Source organism: Periophthalmus magnuspinnatus, chromosome 5, assembly GCF_009829125.3.
Source record: "Periophthalmus magnuspinnatus isolate fPerMag1 chromosome 5, fPerMag1.2.pri, whole genome shotgun sequence".
Lineage (NCBI taxonomy): Eukaryota > Metazoa > Chordata > Actinopteri > Gobiiformes > Gobiidae > Periophthalmus > Periophthalmus magnuspinnatus.
In genome coordinates, this window is record NC_047130.1 from 8,584,754 (window position 1) to 8,603,110 (window position 18,357).

Consider the following 18,357-nt stretch of genomic DNA (forward strand, 5'->3'; position numbering starts at 1 on the left):
ATTTAGGGGCAGATGTTAGAGGCAGTAGTTTAGACCAGAGGTGGGTACAGTAGCAAAAAATGTTACACACAATGTTACATGTTAAGTACAAAATACTGATCCAAGAAATTATTCAAGTAAGGGTAAAATAGTCTTTTTGTGAATGAATAAGAGTAATTGTTGATGCCATTGAAAGGCATTAAATCACGTACAAAATGTTATCACAGAATATTTAAAGAGAATTAAAAAAAACTTCATATGTGAAGAAACACAATTTTTGAAGTGAATTTGATATTGTTAACATAAACGTTTTTGGCACTAATAGACTTACTCACAATTCAAAGGGTAATGAAAACTTTTACTCTAGTAAGAGTACTGTTACAGTAAAGTTTCTGGAAAGTTCTCCAAGAAGTACAGTTTCTTTATTCGGTGAATATAATTGATAAGTACCCTCATCTGCTCTAGACAAACCTTGGTATTAACTTAATATACAGTGTTACAATATTAAGTTCCAACAAATATACAACTATAACCAAATTGAAATATAATTATAATTAGAGTTTGGAAAAAAATATCTCATTGCATTTTTTGTGACAAGTATTGTGATTAGATTTGTCACATAAGTTTTAATAGCTTGAGAGAAGCATGATGTTGAGGTCCAAATCACAGAGTTATAGGATAGGAAATAATGTTACTTAAATAGATGTATTTGCCACTTGTTTATTGGGAACATTCACACTGTGAATCCAGAGCCAATGAATAACCCTCATCTGTGATATTTGTAAGTTTGCGTGTTTGGTTTTCCACACAGACTGTTTTATGCAGAAAAACACCAACAGAGACAAATCCCAAGGTGAAGACCAAACCAAACGTAAAGAGCAGGCATCAAAAAGAGCAGGGAGCAGAGAGGAAATGGAGGTGCTCAGAATGTTCCGTATATTTTGTGTTTGCCTGAGATTCTTTAAAGTTTAACAGCAAATGTGAAATCCAAACACTGGTACATGGGACAATTTAAACTGCAATTTATTGTTTAATTCTATATTTAATTTACTGTAGCTACAAGTAAGATAATAACTTGGAAACTCTTAAAGTGCAACTAAACTGTGTAACTGATGTTTTAATAGCATTATGTACTGTTCCTAGTCATTTTTTGGCAACTTCAGAGCAAACTAGGTACATCTGAATCATGTTTGTTTGGTGTCAGTAATAAGGAATAATCATGAAATCGTGATGCTTCTTCTCACAATAATTGTAATTTTTAATTTGATGTTGTGACATCCTTATCATAATATAATTTTAACAAAAACACATGGTTTTATTGAGTTGATTTTAAAGTTGAAGTACATTTATTGCGGATAAACCCCTCCCAGGCCAGTATCCATGCATAACACGGGAGTGAACAAATACAGAACAAATACAATCGGAGGTGAAGGCAAATGTGAGGTTCATGGAAAGTGTGAACAAGATGGAGGACAATATCAGGCATGGAGGTAATGTCATCATTTTTGGCCTTGAGTGGAGCTAGCGCCTTCGCTCAAATTGATTGTGTTGGGTTTAAGTTGCTGTATGTCAGTTTGTCTTGAGTGTTACAGAGTATGGTATAAATCTATATATATTTCAACTATTCAATTACAGGTGTTTTTATTTAAAAAAAAATAAAATAAAAAGGTTTGCTAGAAATTGTGTTTCATCTGAAATAAATTTGCAGTTACACAGAATACTAGATTTATAAAGCACCCACCATGAAGCTTCACATCAACTTACTTCACAAAGAATGTGGTTCATCAAAATATCGTCAAGTTTTGTTTTGTTTTTTTCTCCCCGAATCAATCCAACGTTGCACTTTGAAATGTGGCTGATATTTGATTTTGTACTGACCCCAGCGACTGAATACCTGCCACTTAAATAGATGTGTAAACATCTCTACACCGCAGCAGAGACAGACTATTGACTCTGTTAACACTCACTTTAGTCTGAGGTTCACTTCTTCAAAGAGCCACAAATACAAGCTCCACGCTGTTTGTGGAGTCAGACGAGAGCAGAGGTGAGCTGCACACATGGTTTCAATCCAAAGAAAATGTTTAAAAAGAGAAATACATTCTAAATACTTTTTAAGTGCCAGATGCCCTGCTCCCCCTGGCCCCAGCACACAGCTCAAACCAGCTTCTTGATATTTAATGGAGTCATACACATGTGTGGGAGTGGAGCTCCTCTGCAGTAACAGCATAAGGCTGGAGCAGCTCAGGTTAAGCACAGTCTAACCTTGTGACTGCTGCAGACTTCAATAGCTGCAAGACATGTTTCTCTATGAGACTTCATAACAATACCCTAGACCAGACTTTAACCCCATCATATAAAAACATCAGAGCTCAGATATTTGGGAAATAAATAAAATGTTCAAAAATACATCTGTCACTGCACGTCCTACGCTTCATATATGGAAATGGCTTTAAAAGCTCTTTTCCCATGTGGAAGCTGTGGCGTGGATCGTACTGGGTTGTTTGAGAGGACTGGAGTGGCCAATGCGAGGTACCAGCTCCTGGAGCGATCTAGCCCTGATTAGATCCAGGTCCGCTTTGGCTAAAGAGAAGCTTCAGACCACAGTGCTATGACTGGACAGGAAAGAACGCCGACTGAGGCCAAAGCAAGATGGCAAAAAGCAGCTATAAAGACAAAATCGCTGACTTGATTCTGATGGCAACTTATGTGTTGGGCCAACATGCCCAGCAAAACAAAACTAGGTGCAGAGAAGTGAAACAAATGCAGAAAAAGATGATAAACCTTTAACCCCCTGTCTGTTATAAGCTATGCGTCAAATAGTGAGTTCCCATTTTGTCCAAAATCAATACGACATTGAGGCTGTTGTGTATCCACCTGATCCCGATTATGTTTCTGATTCTGACGATGACTCGTTTGTTACAGAACTTATGCTCCAGATGAGCAGAATTCAACCTCAGTGAGTTCCATTTCATGTTCTGGGTGGCGGCTGACGGCGCGGACGCGTCCAGCAACGGCTTGGGCATGGAGTGGGCTGCTGAGCATTTTGATTAAACAAAAAAAATTATAAAATAAGAAAAGAGAAAAAAAACAACAGAAAACTTTAATGATGCGTGTAATTTAAATCGATACTATCAATCAGGTTGTATTTTATTTCCTCTTCTATGTGTTCCATAATCAGTATGAATACAACTGTTACTCCTGTGATTTTATTTTGATCAGGTGTTCTCTCTTTTGAAATGTTTTATTCAGGGATGATTTTGGGTACATGTTTTCATGTTTTTCCATGTGTGATTTTGAAATAAAGATTTAAGTTGAGTTGATTAAAAATAAATGTGATTTATTATAATCAAAAGGGGGGAATTGTTATGGCTTTCTTTAGCATAAATCTTTATTTGTATTATTATGGATCATTTTGACCTAACCTTCATAATACTATCTGTTATGTTGTTATGTCTTTTGTGTCTGGCGTCAAAGCCACTTCGATTAGACCAAACTGGCAAGATTGTTTTGGTGGTATAAATACTCTGTATTGTTTACATTTGTCAGCTGAGGGCGAGACGACACCGTTAGGGACACAGCTCTTTGACAATTGTGCACAGTTGATTCAATAAACCAGACCTTTGATTCAAGACAACTTCTCTGTTGATTTTTATATCTTTATCTTTGACCATTAGAAATTCCACAACAGTGTTTATTCTAGCTTTAGCCACATTTATTTTTTGTGAACTGACATCTGCTTGATGGTTAAACCATTTAGATTTGATTTATTAAGAAAATATTTGTTAAGTCTGGGTGATGTCAGTTGCCTACAAAGCAAACACCTGTCCCATGGACCATTCAATATATTCGTTACAGAGAGCTCCAAGGGGAACTGCTCTGGGTACCAGGACCAGCTGAAAAGTGCCTACACAAACACTTTCATGAATTCTAAAACTGAGCGCTTTGTAAAGAATTTGATATACTGCAAAATGTATAAATGTGCAGTGTGATAATGCAGTCCCCAGGAATAGCTTAGTTGTGGGAGGGAAGGGTAGCTTTAGAGAGACTAATCCATCACCCCAGCCACATCAGGCTTTTTAAATTACAAATTGGAGGATATTTTAGAGTAGGTAATAGTAAGCGATTCTTCAGTGGTGCCTGTTACCTTCACCATCTGCAAACAATAATAACTAGTCTATTGGTGTCCCCCTCTCCCATCATGTGCTGTCTGTCTCAGTAATGTCCCACAGGTGAATTAAAGCTCCATTTTCCTCCCGAGCGCTCCGCGACACGCCTCACCTGACCCCCTGTGTGAGCTGATGGGGTTCAACAGTTCAACGTGTAACACGAGAGTACCATCTGCGCTCCGGGTTCAGCTCTGTTTAACACCGTGATTGGCCATTTTAGAGATGTAAGAGCCCCTTGGCCAATCAGGAGGAGTTTGACAGGGCTGCAACCGGGACAAACAAGAGCTCGTCAACTAACGGCATGTCTATGCGGAGAGGAAAAGTTCAAACGAGAATTGGCTGATGATTGAGAGCCAATATGGTGGATAGCACACTTCATTTTTTATGATGATCAAGCAGGTGGCCTCTAACCACAGACACTATGGTCAGTATCTTGTTGTTAACACAAGCAGTTGATGGAATTATCCACTTGGGTTAGCAATTTGTGCTAGAAGTAAAATGTCCAGCAATTGTACACCAAAGGGTTTGTGTGATATGGTCACAGAAACTCAAAATTGTACATTCACAAACTTGGCAACATAAACAGCCCAAGCAAGTGTTGCCAAATCAGCAGAAAAATATTGTCAGCGCTAGGGCTGAACAATTTGGGGGAAAAAATCCAATAGCTAATTTTCTGACAAACATTGCAATTAAATTTGTGATTTACATTTTAAAAATAGGATTCTATCCAAAGTTCAAAGTACGTGTCTGTTTATACAGATTCCAGAGTTAGCCATTTTTATGTAGAATAAGAAGGGAGATTTTATTGTCTGTGGAGGAACTTATGTTACTTCAAAAATGGGAGCTCTTACGGTTTGCCAATTGCTTCAATTCATATTGCGATTTCGATTTGATTGCGATTAATCTTACAACCTTAGACCACAGCATAAAAACTGCTAACCCTGTAGTTTAGATTTGTACAAACATGTTCTGAAATGTGATTTTCGTATTAGTTTGTCAGTTCAGATTTCTTTTTGTCAACTCTCCGGGGCGAGTTTAAATATGAACTTTGAATAGAATCCCATTATTAAATCCCATTATTAAACCATAAATCTAATCACATGGTTTGCCTAAAAAAAAAAAAAAAAAAAAAAAATCTCAATTATATATTTTTCCCCAAATCATTCAGCCCTAACCAGGAAATTTCAACACATTTTTACTATCCTTATAAACTCAGTTACTTTCAAACTGAATAAATGTTAAGCGTATTGACCATAGTCTACCTGTGATCGATCTGACGTCAAAACAAGTGCCACAATTACCCAGAAGCGCGGGCATATATTTCTCATGAAGAGCATTGTTGACACTCGCCATGAATACTTATGGCTGTGTTTAAGTCATGAATGGGGACAGAATGAGCAGTGAAGGCCTTGAGAGAGAGACTCCATATTGTATTTTCCCCCGTAAACTGGTCCCCGGGGAAGGACGGTTATTGATTGGAGACGGACTGCCCTGCACGTCTCTGTCCCAGCGTTCGGCCTTCACTGTGCTGTCAGGGGAGTAGAGCTGGTGTAGACGCAGTGGCTGTGAGGAATATTAACAAGAAGGGACTGGCATTTAGGTGAAGAGGGGAAAAAAGACTTCACTTGAATTTTTTGAAAGAGTAAAAGGTGTATGAGCTACAGCTGAATCGTTGTGGGGTTTTAATATTCATAATTTGTCAGCAGGGATGTCACAATATCACATTATGACTAAACAACACAATGAAATCTTTAATTTTGTTTCTTGTCTTGCCATTCCTCTAGTATGTGACCAGCTTTATGAAGTCAAACTTCCTGAATAAGGAAGAGTTGGATTGTAGATTTAATTGAAATAATTTTGCAACTAAAACCAACCAAATAATCTTGACACTCCTAATCTACGTATAGTTGATCAGTCGTACATTCAATTGTTCAATTTTACTTTTTAATTTTATATACATGGGTTTCAATAGGACTGTTGCCACAGCAATAACAATTTAAAACACATTATATATGGAGGAATAGAGATTCAGCTTAGCACATACCAAAGTAAAAAATGTGGATGGCAGTGGAGCTGAAAGAATCCGAGGCACATTGAGAAATGGACCAGCCTCGTGTTTCGAGGGTCTACGTCAGGATTTAGGAGTAAAATGATGAAGACCCTTGGTGACTTCCTTTTACAATGGTAGATGGGGTCACGTGACGACTGACATGTGACCCAAAAGACTCAATGCATATCCAAGACACAATTATGAAAAAAATAAACATGATGCATCATGTACATAATAAAATGGAGCCCCAGAGGAGGTGATGGGCTCAAAAGGCTACTACAGAGATTCTGGATACAGACCCTAGGTGCTACCTCTTTTCCTGGTCTGAATGAGGAGATAGATTTAGCTCCTTTTTATAAAATGTTTTCCCACAGTTCTGAACTCCAGTGCCTCATGATGATGTGTTTGCTCATTGTTTATTTGTTTTTACAGTGCCTCACAGTTTTAATATTGGCATTATCTCTATCAAAGTTTTTATTGTGTACATGATGCATCATGTTGTGTAGGGTATTCATTGCGTCTTTTGGGTCACATGTCTGTGGTCACATGACCTCACCTACCATGGTAAAAGGAAGTCACCCAGCACCCTCATAATTTATCTCCCAAGTCCTGGTGAAGACACTCAGGAGTCGACACGTGTAGGCTGGTCCATGTCTCAGTAAAGGACATTTAATTTTTCTACACAAGAGTGCCTCGGATTCTTTCAGCTCCACTACCATTCACATTTTTTACACTGGAATGTGCTAAGCTAAATCCCTGTTCCTCTTCAATAAGTGGCCTCATCCTTGAAGAGCACCTGTGTCCTACATCCTTCTATCTGACTCACTAGAGCCCCATTGAAGCACTCCCTTCATCTCCCGTTTTTATCAAAGTATTATATATTCTAAATGGGAAAAAGTCTTCAAAATGTTGCCTATTTAAATATAAGCTGAAATCCATGAATACTCAGAGATTTATAAAGACATTGACTAATATATGCAACACAACACATCATAACACTACAGTTACATTTATCTAAGCTGCTTTTCTCACCTCCAAACCTTAAAGAGAAAGATTTACATTTCAAACCACAGTGGATCACAGCTGCCTGTGTATCAGTATGATTATTTATACCCTTTTGTCCTGTTTTTAAAATCGACCCTCTGCAGTGAGCGTGATAACATTAAACTGAAGGAATTATGGGTAGGAGAGATATTAAAAACATAATCTTATTTTGTACAGCACAGATTCGATTCTCTGCCGACGCACCGTTCCACTGTTCACAGACTTATTAAATACTGATCCACTTCTGGATGTTTACAAATACAAAACATTCCAAATGATTCTCCACTTTGGATTCGTAACATTTTTTTTTTTGAAAAAATTCAATTCTTTTCAAATTATTTACGCAATGGGTAACACTGGGATCAAACTGTTATAATACAGACCCTATATATTTGATACAGTTATTTGTCTGTGGGCGTTTCATGTGGATTAAGACATGATAGTGTGAAACGGGATTACTAATCTCTACTCTGCTGAACTCTGATCTTGTGCATGTAGTGCATGTGTTCATTCATTTGTTTTTTTTATAAAAGATGGAGGTAAAAACAGTATTCCCTACATGACCCAAATAAAGGATATCGTAAACATGGATTACAGGTGCTGTATTTTTACATAAAAAACAGGTCCTTTTAAACTGTTTGCAGCAAATTTAACTCATCCTCACTTTGTTAACATATTTGTTAACATCCTAATTAATTCAATTCAATTCATTTATTTTTGTAACGCCCAAAATCACAACAACAGTTGTCTCGAAGGGCGTTCATGTTTTGGTTGATGGGGGAAACCGGAGTACCCGGAGGAAACCCATCCAGACACGGGGAGAAACATGAAAAAAATTACTCATAATTATGAGTTTATAAGCAACTCACAACATTCACAGGCCAGAGCGAAGTTTTGCAGTCACAGTAAAGCTCAAAACTAGCATGCTAACAGTGCATCAGCGTCTTCCTGGTTTGTATCAGATAAAAAAACAAAAAAACAACTTTATAATTAGATTCAGAAAGCACAAAATGGCCTTATGATGGCCTTGTGAGCCATTTCTTACAATATATCTGTACTGGGACAAAATTAATTTAATTTAATTAAATGAAAAAAATCTGCTCCAGCCTCTTTAATGTTAGCTTCCCAAAGATGTATGTTCTTTGCAAACATCTAGTGTTTCACAATATTCAGAGGCCAGAGCAGAGTTTTTTCATCACAGTAAAGTTAGGAACAACTAGCATGCTAACAGCGCACCAGCATTACTGCTTGGTGGTCTTATTTCCAAACAAAATAATGCAAGAAAGGGGAAAATACAATATTGGCTATATGTAAATAAATAAATAAATAAAAAATATGTACCATCTGCCTTTGGCTTGGAAGAACAGTGGATAGTCAGTGATCCTGTTGAAAGTTTCGAAACAAATCTTACACATTAACCTGTCTCTAAAATGAACTACAACAACAGATTGATAGCAGCTTAGTCTCCAGTCTTCCTCTTGTTCTACTCTCCAGATGTTCCTCAGCTCTTTATCTCTTCTCCCTCAGATTTACGACAGCACAAGTGAACGTTATGTCACTGCGTTCACGAGCAGATGGAGAATGCATAGTACTTAGGAGGGCAAACGTAACACAAGACACCTCCTTGACTACAAAACACTATCACAGCCCTGCGCAGGGTTACATATTTTGCAGGGTTACATACTTCACTCTCCACTTTTGTTGAAGGGTCCGCTACCTGCCTGTCTTTATGGAGATGATGTTGTCTCTCCTGGATTGTTCCACAGCATGACATAAAACATATCTATCTAGCATTTATTTGTTTAATTGCTAAAAAATGCCTTGAACATCTGTGAGTGGGTTAGCCTCTCCTTTAACTTGGCCTGTGGAAGGCACAGTCTCAATGGAGATAGACAAGTTTAATGCCATACTGTTGAACATCCCAGGCAAATTCATCTCCATGGAGACATGTTATGTTGCCATCACTTACAAACCAGAGGGGTTTCTCCTTTTAAAGACACTGTACCTGATTTTTATAGTCCTAAAAATGTGGAAAAACAGTATTAGTAGAACTAGTTCAAACGTATTCCTCACATTTCAACATATTTCTTGCATTGTAATTATTCACAGCAGTTTTTATAGATTTATAGTTTATAAGAACTTTTCACAACTTTCAGAGACCAGAGCAGAGTTTTGGCGTCCTGGTAAGGATAAATACAACTAGCATGTTAACAGCGCTCTTTCTGTTCATCAGATTATAAAATGCATTAATATTAGACGCAGACAGCTCACAGTGGCCTCCTTCTGACCCCAACATTTACAATATATCTGCACTGAGGCAACTCATATTTTGGAAAAATGGGTACAGCCACTTTAAAGTCTGACTCAATCTTCTGCAAACAGCGGAAACTAAAGGTAAAATGTGGAGGACATTAAGAACAATGTCAAAATGTTTGTCACTGTCAAAGTGATGAGTTTCCCCATTAGAATCCTGAGTATGTGAAGTGGGCAGAGGTCTACATGTTGCATCATTGTTGCACTGAGTCACAGTGTTAGTTACAGCATGACTCTAATGAGAACATGAATAGACTTTGACACGCATCACCTCCATCACTCGAAAAATCTGATTCATGTGTCATTATATCTACAACTTGTACAATGGAATTGTGTAAATCACTTGTGCAAATAATACACAGTGTAGTATCAACATACACGAGACTTGTCCAGTGAATCTGAAATCAGAATTATTGCTTCGTATTCCTTTTTCCAAACAGTGTTGGGAATAATACTTTGAAAGTGTATTTAGTTAAAGAATAAACCTGCAAAGCTGCACGTTATAATATATAAAGTATTTTGTAACATATTCCAATACATGGTCCAGTGTACTGTATACATTCTTTCACTTTAAATTGCAATAATATAGTGTAAATGACAGCTTTATTTTCTTTTCACTAGTTGTTATGAATTTATTTATTACTAGATAGAGAAGCAACAATCAGTATGCATGCATAATAAGTGTTTTTTTTTTCTTCTCAGAAATACCATGCATAAATTGCAAGTACCACAATGTATTCCTTAGATTCTAAGTGACTGCAAGTAACTGCATTCTTAATTATGTCACCAAATGAAACTAACTAAATACAGTTACTCCACATTAGTATTATGAAAACATTTTCAGTACATGTACTTTCCAACACTGGTTCCAAACTATTAGCTGTATAAACCTTTCAATGTAAAAAACATAAATATGAATCACAGTGTTATTAGTGCTCAGGCTTGTGTCCCTGATGGAGCACAAATGCATCTCTTCTACAATAACAGTAGTTGCTCCATTCGGCCTGAGTACGGCTCCATATGAATGTAATCTATATTGATCTGATTGTGAATGTGACTGGCACCAGAGCTGGGCCTTGGGAACATTAAACCTGATGACTGTTCTTCTCGGTGGTGTGTGGCAGCAGTTTACTCTGGCGTGGGTCTCTTTTGTGGTCCTATTGTTGGAGTGAGGCTTTTGACTGGCGCTTTGCTCAATAACATTCATATTCATCTGTCATGTCTTTATGCCGCTCCAGAAAGCACTAAAAGGATTAGCACAGGCAGCGTCATTATTTCAGTCAGGATTTAAAGGAAAATTACAGCTCAAAGAAAAGACAATTTTGTGGATATTTGTGCATAGTGAGACGTTGCATACATGAGTTTTCTTCTCTTATAAATGCAGAAATGTAGTTTTTTTCCCTTAGAGTACACTGCATAAGCAGCAAACTGACAAACTCAAAATTGTTAATCTTTTTGCCTCTCAAGCCTAGAAGACAGACCCACATGAATCACTATCTAACTCTTTGAGAGAACTAGATTTAAATACCTACTTTTTCCTTTTTGAAAATCAGCTACAGCAGCACAGACAACAGACATGAACGGTATGGTTGTCCTTTCGATAAACTATCATAGCAATAGAGATACTATAAGACTTTCGTGTGCAGGTTTCCGGAAAACAAGCCATCCATGAGTTTCAAGTAAAAATCCATGTCATAGCTATTATCAATTTAGAATTAAAATGTTATATTATATTTTCAAAAGTCCCAATAAAGCTAATCAAAAAAGAAAGTATTTAGTCTGAGGATGTAATGATGCGTTGCAGTTGCCCTCGAAGGTAGGATTTTCCATGTTCTGATTTGCACATTTAAACTGTATCACCCTTCCATCTTGAAAGTCTGAGTTAGAAAATCCAACATGGCTGGACTTATGTTGTTTAAAACGCGACATATAAAATATTGATATATTATTTTCAATTTAGTTCAATACTCAATACTCAATGCTCAATACTCTCCAACTGTGTGAACCGCTGTGAACCTGCTCCTGCGCAGGGGATGTGGGGTGGGCCTAGGGTGACCAGACACCCCTATTTACCCAGACAGTCTCAGTTTTCAGCCCTGTGTCTCCTGTCCCAATAGAGTTATCCAAAACCATTGATTTGTCTAAGTTTTATACAAGAAATGTTCCAGGTGTACATTTTGTTGACCAATTTTATACCTGTTAACAGTATAGATGGGGATATACTGTTATTTGTTCAGCCAAAATACAGAAAAACATGCTTGAAAATGAAAACAAATAAATTTACTCAGCACCTCTCAGACAATATACTGACTCACAACAAGATATTTGAGCTATTCATGAATGGACTGAGAGCATATTAATATTCTCAATTACCAATCTTTTCACAATTTTATTATTACAAACCCAGCCTGGAGGTGTCCAAGGTTTTGATTTAAAAATCTGGTCACCCTATCTAATTATAAATGCCCTGTTATGCAGTTGTTGCTAACATGTACATGGAACTAACGTCAACAAAGGTGAAAATTCACTCTCAAATGTGTTTTTTGTTGGCTGATATGGGCACTTTCCTAGTTTTTATAACGAGTAATTTACTGGCTATTGTTTTTCCAACTTAACAACTGGAACATAGAAACATCACTCCGAGGTTCGACTTCCGAGGATGACTAGAACGTAGCATTAGCATTAGCAGGTGTGTGTGTTGTGTGAGTAGATGCAAGACAGACACAGGTTTCAAACAGCCAAAACATGCAAAAAAGCAAATGTGGGTGATGATGAGAAGGCAAACCAAAGCATAAGCAGCATGGAGAAAGTGGACTTAGTCAAACCAATACTGGGGTTGTGTTCGGGGGGTTAGTTTTGGTGATGAAAAATTGGAACAGAAGAAAAGATTGTGCGTGGGAAGCAATAATCACCTTCGCTTGGGATGACTAGAATGTACGGCGTTGTTATTTGTCCCCTACCTATTACCACTAAGACCAAGGGCCGCCAGTCGCCGCCGGAGAGCAAGACAGAGAAAGAGAGAGAAAAACAAACAACAACAAAAAAGGAAGGAAAAAAGAAAGAAGAAAATAGTCTAAGAAAAAAGAACTGTATCCATTGGACGTCCTGGAGAGAAATTATACTGGTGAGACATAGCACGGAACACCATTAAGAGCAATGCTAAACGCAATATGGAGGTGAGCGGTGATGTGGTCCAAGTGTGGTGGATGTGACAGCTGTAATGCCATGGCTGTTAGCTGGGTTTGGAAAAGTGTTAGCCAAACGGAATAAAAGAAGGGATAGAAAAATAAAAGAGACAGATGGGAGTCAATGAAAAATGAAGAATGATGCGTAAAGAAAAGTGTTGAATTTTGGCAAACTCATTCACTCAGAAGTTGTTAAAAGTTTCTTTACAATGACGAGATATATCTAGCCATACAATATCATAATAGACCTTGAATCAAACAATTGAATTTGGAAATTTCTCATTCTAAGATCAAGCCTTCTCAAAGTGCTTCTGGCCATTACGGCATCTGGTGAAAATAGTGTCTACTTGTATTAAATAATGTTTCATTGACCATTTATAAGCTTTCTAAAACTAAACTTAAAGATGCACTTTGTAACTTTTCAGGTGGAGGTTCTACCACCTGCTTTTCATCATGGCCCTGGAATGCCAGTACAATCTGATATTGATACTTTGCAGCTGATGTCATCAACATTCCTTGTGGGGTGAGGCTAACTGTGGGCACTGCTCTGTCTGAAGCCCTGATACTCAAGTTAGACTTTAAGCTTTGTTTTAACACTATCTGACCAAAGAACTGATTTAGCTGTAACTACACCAGAAATTTTTACTCTTAAACAGTTCTTTTGAGATTATGCTGGTGGGTACACTTTTGTCACAAGCTAGCTTGCTTTAGCAACAGTTTTTCAGTTAGTCGTGCTCTCTCTTTTTTTGTATAGAATTAAAAACCTAAATGAGGCCATGGTATGAGTGCTCTCATTAATCACATGTGTGTTGTTTAAATTCATGTAGCATTTCTTGAGTTTTCAGACCATTTTAAAAGTAATTTAGCAGTGTTTGCTAATGTGTGCATGACAACTTTTCTTCATTGACAAACATACAGTACTCCCCAGTGTGATACCACTGCAAAGAATCAATAGGCCTAAAACAACTAATACTTGTCAAAAATAGACACTTTATACATTTATATTTGTTTCCATATAAAATCAGATTCTGAACTTGGTTTCATTCAGAGTACTTTTTTTTTTCTTCCAGTTTTATGTGTTGGACCCAGCAAGAAAAGTTCAATATATCTGATGCCTAGACCTCCGCACACAACCCCCTCCTACAACCAGACCAGAGCCACGGAACGAACATTAAGACCAGAAAATGAACACAAATGAGCAGCAAACACTTGAAACAAATGATAGAAGACAGACAGTACAGAGATGCGGAAAAGTCAAATCAATTATGCAAAAGAACGATGGAGGAGGCGAGGGAAATCAATACTGAACTCAAAGGCTTTCAGTGCACATTGTCCAGACAGAGCGCAAATGGTAGACTTGCCAGGGATGATCAGCGGATAAAGACGAGAGGAAGGCAAAACTTTAGCACGTGAAATGTACTAAGTGTTAACGCACACGCTCTCAGGGTTTAAAAACAGTCTGCATGCAAAGTTGATGATGAAATGAAATATGATATGAGTTTGTTCATAAGTATTAAAGAGGCTTACAAAAGTAAGTTAGTGAGATATATGGTATTGCACAGTGGAAATTGCTGTTGTGGTTTTCAACTGCTATCAAAGGCGACAAAAAACACACAAGTCACACATCTAAAGAGGAACTATGTAACTATTGTGGTGGAGGGTATGCCACCAGCTTGTCTTCGTGGAGATGTAAGCACTTGCCTGGAATGTTTAGTATTGCAATAAATCTCTTTGGAGACAAGCAGGCTTTGCCACCAGGTCAAGTTACAGGTCAGATCTGTATAGAGGTGAAGTATTTTTGAGCAATAAAAACATGTAATTGGATAAATGTTGGACAGATATGTATAAATGAATGCATTCCTTAATTACAGGCAAAGTAATAACTTCTGGAGACAAGCAAGTGGTGGACCCATCTACAAAAAAGTTGCAAAGTGTAGATTTAAATCAGTGTCAATGGAGGAGTGATCATACCTTTGTTAGCCAGGCGGACACAGTTGATTTTGGTTTCCTGTGAAAACAAAAGACAAACAGGTATTACATTAGTAGGAATTTGGGAGAATAACTCTCAAGTTACTACATATTTATAAGTAATGACTATGGAGCCCAATAATTAAATTCCTAGTCACTTTCCCTATAGACTTTTTGAATATCACTTTTGAGTTTCACATTCCACAGCTACATATCTTTGATATTCCAGAGCCAGTTTCCTTCTCTCATTCTTGTCCAGTCTTCTCCCCCCTCTGGTCCCTAATTTTGCAGCCATCATCTGTCTCCTCCTCAAGTATCTTTGGAGAGTACTATATCCAGCTCCTTTCATTCCTGCTCTGGCCCTGTCTGCTGCTCCGCTCTGCTCTGCTCCATGAGGCTGTCACTCTGATGTGCACTCAGTGTCTTCCACAGATTGCCTTCTTCACCTGTCGCCCCATTTGTCTTCATCAAACCAAACGGCTGAGGTGGCTGTCATTTTCCACATCAGAGTACGATCAGGGACAATGTACAGGCTTTATGCTTCTCTAAATTTAGATCAGGCTGTCAGGTGGAATTAAAACTGTTGGCAATTCAAACAAAGCTGCTGACAGATATACAACCTTGTCAGTAATGTCTCTCGGATAGTTCTTAACAATATAAGTAACGTAAAATATTTACAGTTGCCACTGAATTGGCATTGTTATACAGCATTTTAAGATATTTCTAACCTGGAAATTCAAAATGGTAGCTCATTCCCATTCTATTGCTGGGTTTAAGATGACATCACAACATTCTACAGGCATTGTATATATTTATATGTATTTAATGCAGATGGGAGACAGCTAAAATGAATACTACCACAGAAGGACTCTTGGTGATTCTTTGTGAGAAAGGACATTCAGATCTGGTAACATTAACAGAAACAAAACTAGCACAGAAGAGAGAAACTTAAAAGTTTGCATACACACTTTGTTTTAAGACTACTCTGTGCACTTCATTATGGATACATCCAGTGAGTAAGATACATAGAGCAGAACCCAGAGACGTACGACAGCCCCACAACGGAGGTACAGAAAAGGTTGTCTCAGTTTCAGAAATCTCTGAAACGATCAGCATGGTGGCTAACGCTTTGGATAGAACCAACTTAATTGCAGTTGACCAGATCCTTAGTATATACAAGAATCGCTCAGAAGAACAAGCTACAACCATGGTTGAGCTTAGAGAAGACTTGGAGGAATCGATAAGCCAGAGATTGAGTGGACATAACAGAACCTCCGCTTCAGCCACAAGACTTCACACAAGTGATCATGATCTCTACTCTGAATCAGAAAGTAGACATGTTTTCCCCACTTTAAGAAAGGGCAGAGGTTCTCCCAAAAGTGTGGAACAGCATCTGCAAGAGCTGGAGAATAACATGACCTCTAAGAAGAAGGGCTTGCAGCGCAGCAGGAAGATGGAGAATGGGGCAGAGATGTGTGAGCAGCAGCGGGAATGCCACAGAGCAACACAATGTTGTGGATGAGAGCATCAGTGAGAGGCTTCTCCAAGTGGAGACAGAAGACAAAGATGGAGGTCGAGCTGCAGAGAGCTCTGAGCCTTCAGTCTGAGGACAGGTGAGAGTCCCTTGTTCAGCAGGTAGAGGACATGTGTGGTGAACTGCAGAGGTATTAGAGGTCAAAAAGCAGCTTCAGAGTGCCTCAGGGATAAGTTCAGTGGAGGAGCTGAAGCGGGCTGTGGCTTCTGAGAAAAAGGAGAAGCTGCAACTCTCCTTACAGGTTGAGGAGCTAATATCACACTTAGCTCAACAAGAGCAGAAGCAGCTGCAAATGCTTGACCAGCTAAAGAAATTAGAGAAATTAGTGAAAAGCAGCATTTGAAGGCACAGATCGAGGAGAGTAAAAAGAGCAGAGATGAGCTGAAGATCAGAGCACAAGAGACTATCCATCAGTGAAGGGCAAAGGTAAAGTGGCTACAGAAGAAGCTGCAGCTGGGGAGAGGGAGAGTTCCCATGCCCAGATAAAGGCACTGAGCCAACAGACAGAGGCGGCTCACCAGGAGCTGGAGAATATCCTAGGCCACCTAGCCCATCGAGAAGAAGCGCTCCACCGCATGAACGTGGAGCTGTCTGACAGTCGCCAACAACAACTGTCCCTGTAGGAGGTGCAGGAGGCTTACACTTCTCTGGAGCAGGAGGCCCAAAACCAGCAAAGTCTTTTTGACAGACTGAAGGAAGAAAGACTAACACTGGAGAAGCAAGCCACCAAAGCAGCCCACAAATGAAGAGCAGCACGCTGATCTAAAAAACACGTTCAAACAAGTCACTTCTTCCCAGGCACAGCTGGTCCAGAGGTTAACAGAGGAGGAGGGCCTGAGGAAAGAGCTGCAGGAGAGAATCTCCAGGAAGAAGAAAGACCTACAGGATATGGTCACACTCTTGACACATGTGACAAAATGAAGGAGGTCAAGGCGGATGCAGCGTCCAACAGAGAGGCACTGAACATGTAGTTGGACAGAATGAACATCAGCAGACCAAGGATCAGCTGAGGGCCCTGATAATCAACCTCGATCTCCTGCAGATTTCCTGCAACCCTCAGAGCAACAAGAGAAACTGGTACACCCACTCAGTGAGGAAAAGAGAGAGAACTGGAGCAACATTGCTCTAAGTACAAAGAAATCATCAGGGGTCTACAACATCAGCTCGACAAATCCACATACAGGATTCAGGAACACAGGGATGAGAAGCTGACTAACCTTAACCCTACACCATGGAGCATACTTCTGGCTGCTCTGATGACTTCCAAGCCACGTACTAGTGTATTCCTGAGCAGTTCCCTCAGATCTAGCTCTTTTTGTCCTGCCAAATGCCTGCACCACTAGATAGATCAATATAAAAATTGAGAGCAGGGCCCTAGGGCTACTGTGAACTTGACAGCCGCCCTCTGGTGTCCATTGAATGTACAGTGCAGGGTTTAGGTATGTTTTTGATGAGGGAATAATGTGGGAGGGTTAAAAGCTCAAATAAGTCAGTTTTGCTCATGTGTCCACTAAATGCTGTTCACATAATGTCACTGCTGAAGACCAGAACAAAGGCCATGTGAGGGGAGAGGGAAGGGGGGGTTCACATCTGCAATCTACTGGAGAAAAAAATCCAATAAAGGGATGGCAGCTTTAAATCCAGAATACCCCTGTTGCCATATTATTAGCAAAATTAAGTTGAAACAGGTTCTTAACAAAGATGATCTGTGTGTCATAATTATAACAAGATAACAAATGTTATGTGATTATGCTTACTATATGCTTATATGCTTGTCCTGTGAGTGGGTGCACTGTCCCTGACATGCACCAGAGCCATCTTTGAGTGAAATTAAAGGAGCAGAAAATGTCTCAGCACAAAATGTCTGGATGATGGATGAGGAGGCTCTCTACATGACTGACCACACACCTGGCTCAATCACTCTGTCCATCTGTGGACAGGCGTTACATGCACACCTGTGGAGTGTAGACATAGTCTTTTTGATCCTACTACTGCTGTAACTGAGGTAAAATGGGTTTCATTTTCAGTACATTTACTCATATTAAAATATTTTTATTTAAGACCACGTGCATATTTAACTATTTACATGTCTTTGATTTCATGTGAGTCGATGCACAA

The 18,357-nt window shown here is 38.8% G+C and overlaps 1 protein-coding gene across 1 annotated transcript in view; it reads right to left on the reverse strand.

The window, feature by feature from the left end:
* ptprt (protein tyrosine phosphatase receptor type T) overlaps positions 1–18,357 on the reverse strand; it is a 151,830-nt gene that overhangs the window by 68,642 nt on the left and 64,831 nt on the right. Inside the window, exons 14-16 of the mRNA XM_055221627.1 lie at positions 14,709–14,745; positions 12,465–12,521; positions 6,020–6,037 (exon numbers count right to left, since the gene is read on the reverse strand). Of these exons, the coding sequence (XP_055077602.1) occupies positions 6,020–6,037; positions 12,465–12,521; positions 14,709–14,745 (112 nt within the window). The remainder of the gene's footprint in view (positions 1–6,019; positions 6,038–12,464; positions 12,522–14,708; positions 14,746–18,357) is intronic.